Consider the following 12,529-nt stretch of genomic DNA (forward strand, 5'->3'; position numbering starts at 1 on the left):
TCTATACAAATCCAACCTGATGGACCAACCAACCATTACTGCCTTCCCTAGAGCCATGCTGCTAACTTGGCTGAAAACTGAACTGAGATTCAACTGTACTCAATAACTTCTAGCCAATCTTGAGATTGTCATCTTTATCTCAGGTCCAGATAAGTTGTTCTCTCACAAGTTGTTCCTTTTTTCAGATCACAACATGTTGGATGAATTCCTGTCAGGTTTCAGGATGTACCATAGTACAAAATGACTTACTATTGTCTTTAGACTGTGAAAATCAGGCCATTTTAATTTAGTTGTACCTCTCTGCTGTTTGATAGGGTTGATCATTCCATACTCTTGGTTTGTCATAACTGTGCAGTATTCAGGGTAAGGCCTTTGAGTGTTTTATATCTTACCTGAAACATCAGTTTCAGTTACCTTTGGTTATTTTTCATCCTCTTCTGCTCCTATTACATGTGGTGTACCGCAAGGGTCCATATTAGGCCCTATTCTATTAGAATTATATGTTTTCACTTGGGTTATTATTGCTGATGATGACGTGCAGCTCTATTTCCCATTAAAACCAGGTGAAGCACAAGATATTTCAAACCAAATTTCTCACAATTTTATTCTTTATTATTTTAGAAAACAGTTATTACATCAAACAGTCAACACTCTCATGAATTTGGTAAAACTGTCTAAAATTACTGTGGGTCATTACATTTCTGTGCATACAATAATGTAAACACTCTTGAATGTCCAAGTAGTACAAGTACAGTTTCACTGTTCAACCTTCACATATATCTATGTTTATCCAAAGTCAAACAATGACCTCTTTAAAAGTTAAATTAATCAAACAAACTTTAATTTCCAGAGAAGCAGAAGAGTCTAAATATATGCAAGAAAATATAAACAAAAAGCTCTTCCAAAGAGAATTTTCACTTCCATTAAAGTATCAATGACACAGAAAGACTTAAACATTGACCACTTTGTGCTCATTAAGTTTCTGCTCATAAATAGGTACATTTGAAAATGAAATAAGACTTTTTACTGACATTTGGAGTACTAATAATCAATTACAATTATAAGTCTTTATCTCAAAAATGATTCTTTATTCACAAGGCCATGAAATCAGATCTTAATGATCCAGTGAACTTCATGCAAAGCACCTCTGTAGGAAGTGAGTCATGTGAGTATAGACATGCTGATAGGCAGAGCCGGTCAGCCCATGATCCTTGTCCGTGTACCACTGAAAGAAGATGACAAACATATTTATGAATATTTATTTATACAAATTCACATTATTCAACATGGAGCAGATTTTCTTCTCATCATTGAGGTCAAATCTTTTCTCTACATAATGACAGACAGATTCTTCAGAAAGCACAATGTCCTTTAGAGAAGACTCACCATTGCTTCAAAGTCCACCTGCTCGTTCACCAGAGCTTCAGAGATCTCAGCTGCCTGCTGGAAATGAACGTTGTCTAGAAAAACACAACAAACAAATAAGATAAGGCTATCTGCCCATTAGAATAAATTAAATATCTTGAGTGGAAAGTGGATATTTATGTCTTAGGGTGATGCTATTAGGAAAGGTCACCATGTACTCTGATTTTCCACTGCAAATTTAATAAAAGTTCAACAATTGCTTTTCAAAATTGTTGTGTTGCTGAAGAGTTGCTCAAGGACAAAAGTTTAATCTGATGGTGGCAGTAAACTAAAGGTCAATAGTTCACCATATTATTACAAATCACTCTCTTGGCACCATGAATATCTATGTTAATTATAAAGCAGTAGATCAATTTGGGTAATTTGCTTATTTGCTTTCTTTCAGTTTGCCTTAGCTTAGTATAAGGACTGGCAACAGAGGGAATCAGCTATATTGGCTCTGTCCAAAGGTAAAAAGTAAAAAGTCTGCCTACCAGCACCTCTAAAGCTAACTCATTAGACGTTATAGCTCATTAAGACGTACATCCATATAAAAACCAAAATGTAAAAACGACAAGTTCTGCTTTCACGGGGGAATTATGTGCTGGAACTAGTGGTGGAGCGATGGAGTCTCCACTGGTTGCTTTACAACCTCATGGTGATGACAAAACCCCTACACTGCAATACATACAGTATCTATTATTGGTGTTCTTTACCATAAATAACTTTTAAAACTAGAGCACCTCTTCATAAGTTTTTTTTTTTCACTGAGATCCCAGTTTTCCTCCAGGTGACTCACAAAGATGTTGTTAAAGCAGGTTGTCAGTTCTGTATTTTTGTCATTTTTTACTTTTGCATTAAATTTTACACATAAAATGCAATATGTATAATAGTGTTTCATGATCTTAAAAAGGCTATAAGTAAAGGCTTTAGTTATCATAAGTACTGTTGTCTGAGTCCAGGTTATTTAGGCTACTTCAAATTATATTAAATTCTTGTTTATGAAATGTATTGGTATACAGTATACTCATGGTGGAATTACTTCATAACTTAAATTTGTGGTATCGCCCAGCACTAATAGGCATTTCCTTTTTAAACTATTTCCATTGCTTGCTCTGACACTCGCTATGTCTGACTATTGTCCATCTGGAACCAGAAAGTGTGTTATGTTACTATGACAACCAGCATCTTAGCTGCGTATAACTGCATATTTAATTATTATTATTTTTCTGAAAATGTACAATTACTGTAAAAATTGAAAAAGACAAATTTTTTGCAGCACCCTTGGTCTATTGTTAAGGCACCCATGTTGGGAATCACTGCGGTAATGGAATGGAATTTAGACCTCTGGCTAAAATATGCACTAATGAATACAGGTTCAGATTTTGTTTGTGTTGTGTTGTAGATGGTGTACTATAGCTAGAAAGCACTTGGTATTACTGTATAACAGAAATGTATAAAAAAAAAAGAAAAAAATCTAATAAATATAAACACTGCAAAACTCACCATCAGCTGTTCCATGAACCAGAAGATACTGCACTGAATGGAAATTCTTGGCCCTGGCAGTTACTGTTGAGTTCTGCACACAATCAGATTTGCATTTATTGGGGAGCACAGGCAACGGCATAGGTACTAATAACCAACATAGTTAAAAGATGAAAGTTAGTACTCTGACCATGAGTGTGTGAAACTTACATCGTAGTATAAGGCATTGTCTGAAGGTTCAGTCATGTAGCGCTCTGTGTAGATGGAATCTGGAATAAACAGATAATTGCAGATATTGTGAGTCATTGCAGTGACTGAACCATCTCTGGAAATGTTGTTAATATAAAAAGGGATTAAAAAAAATACCATAATACTTCCACTTGGAGACAGGAGCGACTGCCATTCCACATTTAAAAACTCCACTGCCAGATCCCAAGACCATCGATGTCACATATCCACCATAAGACTGTGAAAAATAGACAGCTCATCATTGTAGCTCATCTCTGGTCTTGAGTAAAGAGCAAGCTCACTGACAGCAGGGTGAAACATTAACTTACTTTTAGAGCCTATTTATTGCCCTCTGAACTATGAAATAGCACATATGTGTTGCATATTATTTAAGGAACATTAATTATCACAGTTGTTCTTGTTTTTCTCTTACTTTGATAAATTTGTTTTAATACAAAGTGTTCTGACTACTTACCCAACCCCAAATAGCAACTCTGTCTTTGTCAATGAAGCCCATTTTGATGAATTCCCTAAAATACGGAAAAGAAAAAAAAAGATAAATTAGATGAGGGCAGGGTCTAAACTGGACCTTCTGTTCATTGCTGTCCTTACTGATGCTTGTGACATTTCCTATCTGTCACCTGGGAACATTTCAACCAGGGAAACAAGTAAAATCCAGTTTTATCAAGCTTTCCCGGGAAAGGGTGAATCTGTTTGTTTGAGCTGGAGATGCATTGACTTGTCTAAACTGCTCCTCGCTCTCCTTACTTGGCTGCTGTTATCTGATCTTCCACCTCATAGGTTCCCAGACGTTTGTAGATTTCATGCATTATTGTGTCGCCTTGGAAACCGCTTCCCCTTCCGTCAAAGCTGGCGACAATGATTTTCTCAGTGCTGGCCAGGTAGGTGGACCAGCTCACCCTGTAGGTGAAGTCTGCTTTCTGACTGCAGGGACCAGCGTACCTGGAAGGTTGAGCCAATATCAGTTTATGAGCCCTCCTTTGAAAAGCTGTTTTAATTTTATAATTTTATTTGATTGTTTTTTTGGATAAACTCTTACACATCTATTAGTAAGGGGTACTTCTTGGATTCATCAAAGCCAGGAGGCAAAAACATCTGGTACCAGAGATCTGTCAAAAATATGAACGTCAATAGAAAGACATGAATTGATTATTCTCAGTTTTGAAAAAATATAGGTATTGTTGTATTTTATAAGCTTATCATGTTAAATTTGTTATGTAAAATATTAATCTGACAAGTCAAATACTGTCAAATGAATGTAGTACAATATTCCCCTCATAACTATAGTGGAGTAGAAATAAGAAAAACAGCATTTATCTAATATTAAATTAATGTTTTTTTTATATGGACAAGTACAGTATAGCTTGGACCAGTTTCCCATACCACAGCATTTAGAGCCTAAACTAGTTTGCAATGGCCTTTAAAATACACCAAACTCAACAAGAAAACACAAACAATCAAGGTTAATAAGGTACAAATACCTCAAACTTGAACTTAAGTACAATATGTGAGTAAATGAACTTTCCACCACTGGTTAAATATTGAATGTTAATTAGTTGCTGCTGAATTCACTTACCGTATCCGGCAACTTTGATGGTACCACGACGCATGGTGGGCATTTGGATGTCAGATATCAGGCCGCTAAATGCGTCATTATTCTCCAAAACATTCATCTCTACAAAAATGTAAAAATAGAGAAAGCTCATAAGAATAAATAATGCCTTCTCCTTGAAATCATTTCAGCTTCAACTGTAAAATTTGTGACTTACTTTTACTATCCCTGTTATCCACGAGAGAATATTGAGGAATGCCAGGACCTTTGTGTAAAAATTACAGTAATATTATTTTTAGACACAAACAGTGGTATATAGCAAAAGTCAGAGGGAAAGTAAAAAAGTAAAACTAACCACTGCAGCTCATACGGTAGAAGGATGCATTGTGGCTGAAGTAAGCAGAGTTATACTGGCAGTTTTCTGCATCAAACCCACAGGTTAGACACTTGGTCCCTTGTTTGGTCCACCTGACACACAGACATGCACATACTGTTAGTCTGAAGAAATGCTGCAGTGAAGTAACAAACAGCAAAGTAAAGGCCTTACTTGTAAACATTCCTTCCTCCTGGCCTGCTGCCCTCTTGGTTACTTGAATAATATCTGTGGAATAATTGGTATGAATGAGCAGTGAGACTTCACACTGTAGCAAAGAGTGAATTCAGTTCATGAGACCTTGCTGATGTGTAGATTTGTACACATTTCTCTGCAACTCTATCATAACTTCAAGCAGATCAAAGTTTCCAGGGTGTATGTATAAGATGGAGTGCAGTCATACATTGTGGAAATATGAGAGAGGACTTATGTGCATGTCAAGTCTTATGCATTTGTATACAACTGTAAAGCAACAGATAAATCCTACTTACACACTATCAGGAGTGACTTTCAGAATGTCAATGACTTCCCATTGTCCAGAGGTGATCGGTGTAGGTTTGCCCTGCATGAATGATTCGGAACAGAGTATATGTGGGTGGGAACATGTTACAGAAAACCTACATAATGTTTCTGTTAGGTCAGATTTGGCTGCTTAACTAGTCAGTGTAATACTGGACTAATCATTCCACCTACCTTAACCACATGATGGATGTGCTTGTACATTTTGGTGTCACTCATCAACAGGTAATAGCTGTTCTTGTCTGGGGCAAAAACTGGTTTTGGTGGAGAGAACTAGGAAGAACAAGTATATTAGCATAGTGCACAGTGACTTTAAATGTTAAGGCTACCATTATGCTATATTTTTCTTATTGTCAACAAAACTGTGAAAAGACCAAAACCAACAATGTCTCTTAATAATTTCAAACTTCTCTACTGTGTCTGTGAATCCCAGCCCCTAAAACAGCTGGGCACTGTAGTTTTTAGCAAATGTTACTCACACAGGAGGAAATAGTGCATTTGTTGGGGTCTATTTTCAGCAGTGGATTAATACACATTTGTTGCTCTAGTGAGTGTTTCTGACAGCAGGACGGTATGTGTGGGATTTAGTCAAAATAAACTACAGTGTGTGTGTTCTGGTAATGAAGGAGCATGTCACCCAGTGCAGCAGTGGGACTCATTAATGTGTTTTTGTACAACAATGGCAAAAGCATAGAGGAATAAGATACTGTATATCAGGCTTTGATACACACACAATACGTGTTACTAGATCAATTCATTGTTGATTTGATCTTTTGTGGGATTTGTTGACAATAAAACAAATTTAAAATATCACTAGATTTGTCCTTTGTGTACGAGACATACCCGTCCAATCCAACCGGTGGAACTTGTCACTACCAGACGCTGTAAAAAGCAAGATACAGAATCAGTGTTTATAGCTGCACTAAGTTACATTTTTATAACCATATACTAGCCTTATCAGCCTAACCTCAAAAGATTTTGCAACACAGAATATGATTTTGAAACCTTTTAGCCAACATGAGAAATTTGGCAAGCGGCAAGCCTGCCGTTACATATTTAATTGGAGCATGAAACTCAAATATCAGCATGCTAGTAAGGAAGGAAGGGAACTCTTTACAGCCAGTATGAAAAGAGGAACACTCACAGCAAGCAATAACTCTTTCAATATACATGTGGACATGTGAATATTGTTTTAGGACAGACTTGGAAAAGTGTGAACCTATCCAATACATTGTTGATGTGTAGCTAAATTTAGCCTGGCAATGCATGGCAGCTGGTGTCATGTTAGCAGCTGACATGAAGGCAATTAAGTCAGAATAAACCAGGTGCAGGTCTATAAAACCAATACCTTTTTTCCCAGGCTTTAAAAAGTGTTGTTGTATGCATGTTTTATTGCTGTTGAAATGGTTTGTGTGAACAGTAAAGTTGCATGAATCTCGTGCATTGTTTCTCTGTGTAACACTAGCATAATATTTCAGGTAACAAAAACTTGTTGTTCAGCACGTCCTGTTTTACCTCATCAGGAACCCAACTGGATCCATTAAAGCTGTAGATCTGAAGGATGAGGTGGTTTTGTAGTCTCTTTAACCACTGGACAGCCAGACGTTTATCTGTCACCCAGGTAACAGTGGCCAAGTAGTGCTCACTGTGGGTGAAAAACCAAAAACATGACAAACTGGAAAACTCATCTGTTTGTCTCTGATTTTCTTGGCGGATAGTAGTATGTATAATCTGCCACACATTTTAACCACATAGTAGAAACTGTTTCATTACATTTCCCTGAATGCCTCTGGAACAACAACTTCAGCAATTTTTGATGTGTTGTCAGTGTCCACAACAAACAGTTTCACAGTAGGGTTGGGAGCACCTGGCTGCACAAGAAAAGAAAGATACATCAGATAATCATAATGATTTTTCCAAGCGAGTGTAAATATTGAACCACAATCAGAGTGAAACAAGTCCTGGATGGATAACCCACCTTTGGATACGGAATGGAAACAGTGCTGGGGTACTGGTTATCTCCGTACCAGCTGTACTCTATATTGGGGACCTCTGTGTCGTTGAACTCAACATAAGCCACATGCTTCCCTCCAGGTGACCACCAGAGACCCTGATTGGATGAGTACATCTCCTCTGGGAAGGTGAAAGAGTGAAACTGTGTTAGGGTACTTCTTGAAGGTCAGGTTCAATTCCCTCTAGATCACTTGTGCTAAAAAATGCATGTGCTGATAATCCTGCAAGCTGCAGTGCATCTGTGTTCTTTTATGCAAACACTGCAGCAGTATGGTTCATTGTAATGTTTTCACTGCAGCTAAAGAATTTCCTCAGTATTCTACTGGATAATTATTCAACCTTATAGCTTAAAAAACATATTTTGATGAAATTACACTGTTGCATATCTTTGTTCAGTTGACCCTGGGTTTTCACCAAAAAAAAGTATAATTACCATTTTAAAATCCTTAAAATTACACTTCCTACTTCTTCCTCATTAAAAATTCCAGAATTGATGAATATGTAAACTGCTGGACACAAGATGTCTTCTAATTCAGCAGCTCAACAGCTATAGCTGTCAGATACATGTAGTGGAGAAAGAAGTACAACACTTTTATCTGAAATATAGCCTATTGGAGTAGAAGTATAAAGTAGCATATAAAGGAAATACTTAAGTATAGTACAAGTAGCTAAAAATAGTATTAAGTATATTACTAAGGTAAAGGTACTTTCTACCACTGATGTTATGCATATGTTCATATCCTATCCTTCATGTCTTTATGTTATATATCTTAGTAGTTGTGTAAATAAATGTACTTGCCACTGGTGTTGATTGTTGATTTATAGTTTGACATTAATTTTGTATGTCATCTGCCACTTACCTTCATACACCCAGTCCGGGATCCCATTGAAAATCTTATTCTCCTTGCCATTGAAAGTGACTTGCTGTGGCCGTGAACTAGGACTGGTCTTTATATACACGTTATTTTCCCAAACATAAGCCTACAAATACAAGAAAAATACAAACTCATGAGTCCATAAAAGGCAGCCTGGTTTGTTCCCAGGTTCCCATTTTGAACCCTTTCCACTCTGTTCTAACTTACACAAGTGTTTAGGAAAGGCGGTGTTTGATAATCTATCACCCTCCTCAAAGCAGGACTGTCACTTAGTTATATACATATAACCAGTCATTTGTCTGTCTAAGCTTACCAGTTTGTGTCCTTCAGGAGCCCAAGCAAAGTACTGGACTTTATGTGGCATGTCAGATCCAAGAAATGTGCTGAAATGAAGTGAAAAAAATGCTTCAGAAATTTGTGGATCTGTAGTGAGCCTTACTTTTCCAGCTGCAGCTGCAGCTGGCTCTTCAAATATTCTCTGCATCTGCTGCACTGGTTTTTTATGTTAAAATAAATATTATAAAGTTATCTACTTTGCACACATATCACAGACACAGATTTTGTAGATGCTTTCATTCAGAGTGCCTTGCAGTATCATAAATGCAAAGATTTAACTGCATCCCAAAACTTTTAAACTTTTAAAACTATTAATTTAACATAATTAAAATTGTGCATGATATCTATAGTTAAGGTACTTACCCTTTTTTCAGGTCATACAATGAATATGAAGCTGTAAATGAATGCCTCCACAGCTAACGGGACCAAAACAAAACAAGGTGCTGTGTGATTACTCGGGAGCTTTTAATATCAATCAGATTTGATAGTCTATGTGAATAAAAACTAAGATTACCTTGGAATAGTTGCTCATGAATGCAACATATTTGAGGTCAGCAGACAGCTGGTAGTCATTAGCTCCTTTTTCTGTCTGAAAAGAAAAGAAAAACAAAAAAAAGACAACTTCTCACAACCTCACAGACAACACTACATTTGTTTGGATGTAGTTTTCATGTTGATGTGGTTTATGCTGATTCTGTAAAAAGAGGTGCACAGATGCACATGAGGAGGATGACTTACAAACTTGTCACTGCTCAAGAACTCCGATTGCTGTCCTGTGAGCACATCGAAAAGGATGACTGAATCCTGTGGTTTATGCAGATACTCATGATCTGTGGAGGAAGAGGAGACAACTGATGCAAATTCCTACAGACATGAACTAAACAGTAACGCTTCATAATAATAGTGCAAAACACGCACTTAAGGAAGTTAATGCAGCTGTCATGATGATTTAATGCATGAAGTAAGGCAGAGTGTATCATGATCTCCTGTGCTCACCATTTAGAAATGATCAAGTCACCATGACTTTATGTAATTGGTTAATGTGTACTCCACCTATGTATACATAAAGTTAGTTCAGTCTTCATGAGGCGTACTACTCAGCCTGTCAAAGCAGTTGTATGATGTCTTCTGTGGCTCTGGAGGAGCTTTGTCAGTTTTGACCCTGGTAAAGTCATAGTGATGTCACCAGGCTTATCTTGAACATTTTCAAGAAGAAGCCTGAAACTGGACGTGTGGATTTTGAAAACATTAAGGGGTAAGCTTTGATATGGGAGTTGTAGGATCCAGCATTTTTGACCCATAATAGGGCTTCTGCTGTGTTGCTTTTTTTCATCTGCATCATGTCACTCCCCAAATTTGTTTGATTTAAGTGCTACCAAATTATTTGGAATCCAGTTAGATAGGAAAGGTCATTGGGTCAGCCTCTCTCAAAACAGAAAAGTACGTGTTATCATAGAAATATGAAGCTGTTTTTTATCCAACTAGCAGCCTGAATTTTTTCATTTTTGTTGTTCTTGTTGAAAAAACTTAACATCTAACAGGTGCTAGTTGATGAATAAAGGAAGAAAGGACAGACATGTTTAAGCATATGTCAAGAATATACACTGAAATGAAATGAGAAAGAAAAACCTATTATTAATGTTTTCAAGAGTCTATAGAGCCCCTGAAGTCTTGAAAGATATAATAACATTTGGTTGCCCATGAACGCAACATATTTGTGCTCAGAAGTTATGGATCGTGTGCATCGTTGTTTTTTTTTTGTGCACGTAAAATAATATCTTGTTTGAGAGGATCCACCTCATGTGCGAACAAGTCCATTTCTTGTGTGCAGAAGATGAAAAAAAAAGTTTTTTCAGCACCTTGTAGGATCCACAGGAATCTGATTATGACTTGTCAACATCACTGTAGATTGTTGTTGATTGTTGGATAATGCAGCAACATGTGAATGTTTTCATCTGACTTGCCCTTGATAAAAACAGCTTCATATGATACATCCTGCATTAATTCCTGCATTTAATCATCACGGATCTTGCAGTAATTACGCATTACTTAAGCATATCTTGAACACATAAACACTTATCTAAGTGAATCAGTAACTAGAACAAAGACGATTATTGTAGCTGATAGATAATAAACCATGCTTAATGATAGCACAGTACACACCTGGCTTTAATCCATGTCATCATATCCTACCTCCACCCACTATCACTCTTTTTTTACAGGTTCAATTCTGACAATAAACTGTCTCCCACCTGAGATCCACCTCATGCTGTAGGACCTTGGTTTCAGTGAACTGTTGAAGACATCCTCCAGGGTGAAAGATCTTTGATTCTGGTTTCCGCCCTGATCCTCTGCAACACATGTTAGACAGTTAGTACCTGGCACAGACCTGAAGGTCACAGGTTATAGATATGATAACATGTACACACATCATGGTCACTACCATAAAAAAAACGTAAGTGTTGCAAAAAAACTGTAACTGATAATGACCGGTGGAATATTTCTTACGTCAGTGCGTGCTTGAGGTATTTATGGGAATTGTCAGTGTGTGTATTGACCGCGTATGAAGCAATTTAAACACATGCGTGTGTTGTATCAGATAAACTGTAATCATCCCTTTGTGACGTAAACCAAGCTGATTTATACCATAAATGCAATAAAATAAAAATAACTAGTTCTATTCTTGGAAATTATGAGAGTGTGATTGCTACATATTTCCTATCAGTATTTTGAAATGGTGCCATTTAACAACAGTCCAAACGGATCGTGCGTAATGACGCGTGCGTAATGTCTTTCGGATGTGTTTAACGGCGCATCAGGCCACAGATGATGCATTAATACCAACATGTGAATCATTTAATAGCAAATACTCACCTTGCAAATATATAGCCGTGGGTACCGCTATCAAAATGACGACGACTGCAACCCCAAAGACTCCGAGGAGCACCTTGGCGATGGAAACCTGTTCAGGAATAAGTCAGCAAAAAGTCAGCAAACCGCTCCAAAAAGACTCGTACCTTGCCAGTTGTGAAGCATACTTCATCATAACATCGATGTGTGAGTATTAACAAGCCACCACCAACCATTGTTTCTGCGCTGAGGTGAAGTGTATAACCAATATCCGTCCAAATCACAACATCGATCCGGTCGACTTCACGCACGGCGAAAACTGAAGTTATGCGACACGCTGGCTTCGCTGTTAAATATTATCTCAACTCAAGTTTCAAAGGTAGGGCAATAAATGTCCAGCGGAGTAAAGTTCGTCAGGTTTGATGGTGTGCCCGTGTTTTGAGGAAGGGCGCAGCTGCTTGTCAAGCTGTTCCCCAAGGTGTCCACTATTCAAAACAGTCATTCATTCAGTCGCCGAGATGAATCACCACCAACTCTTAAAGAATATGAGGAAGTCACTTTTAAAATGGCTAAACATGAGTTGATGATAATCATAATTCTACTCGTAAATTGCAATAAATATTCATTTAAAAAATATACATTATTGAGAATGTCTGCAGCTCTCAAGGACGTTTATGCTGTATATTAACAAATGTAGTCTAATAGGGAGTTCCAGATATGAACATTTTTTTCCCGTCACACAGCTGGTGATACAAGCAAACGAGTTCCTTATTCCTCCTTAATACATGTGAACCAAGGAAAACCACAATCAGGCTGCTACATGAAGTAATATTCAAATGATGGAAAATTACAACTAGTATACAAGACATGAAA

At 37.2% G+C, this 12,529-nt stretch overlaps 1 protein-coding gene across 1 annotated transcript; it reads right to left on the reverse strand.

The window, feature by feature from the left end:
• Positions 1 to 576: 576 nt before the first annotated feature.
• dpp4 (dipeptidyl-peptidase 4) lies at positions 577 to 12,147 on the reverse strand. The gene is made up of 26 exons (XM_044345424.1): positions 11,890 to 12,147; positions 11,681 to 11,768; positions 11,059 to 11,157; positions 9,545 to 9,636; positions 9,321 to 9,395; positions 9,170 to 9,222; positions 8,784 to 8,853; positions 8,456 to 8,576; positions 7,561 to 7,715; positions 7,356 to 7,453; positions 7,098 to 7,227; positions 6,426 to 6,464; positions 5,757 to 5,855; positions 5,555 to 5,625; positions 5,238 to 5,291; positions 5,046 to 5,158; positions 4,908 to 4,955; positions 4,715 to 4,813; positions 4,178 to 4,247; positions 3,886 to 4,080; positions 3,593 to 3,647; positions 3,256 to 3,355; positions 3,100 to 3,158; positions 2,911 to 2,983; positions 1,387 to 1,460; positions 577 to 1,225 (listed from the first exon to the last, which is right to left on the reverse strand). Exons 1-26 carry the CDS (start codon positions 11,890 to 11,892, stop codon positions 1,133 to 1,135), a joined length of 2,226 nt encoding a protein of 741 aa, XP_044201359.1. The 5' UTR covers positions 11,893 to 12,147; the 3' UTR covers positions 577 to 1,132.
• Between the last annotated feature and the right edge of the window lie 382 nt (positions 12,148 to 12,529).

The sequence above is a fragment of the Thunnus albacares genome, chromosome 24 (genome assembly GCF_914725855.1).
Source record: "Thunnus albacares chromosome 24, fThuAlb1.1, whole genome shotgun sequence".
Classification (NCBI taxonomy): Eukaryota; Metazoa; Chordata; class Actinopteri; order Scombriformes; family Scombridae; genus Thunnus; species Thunnus albacares.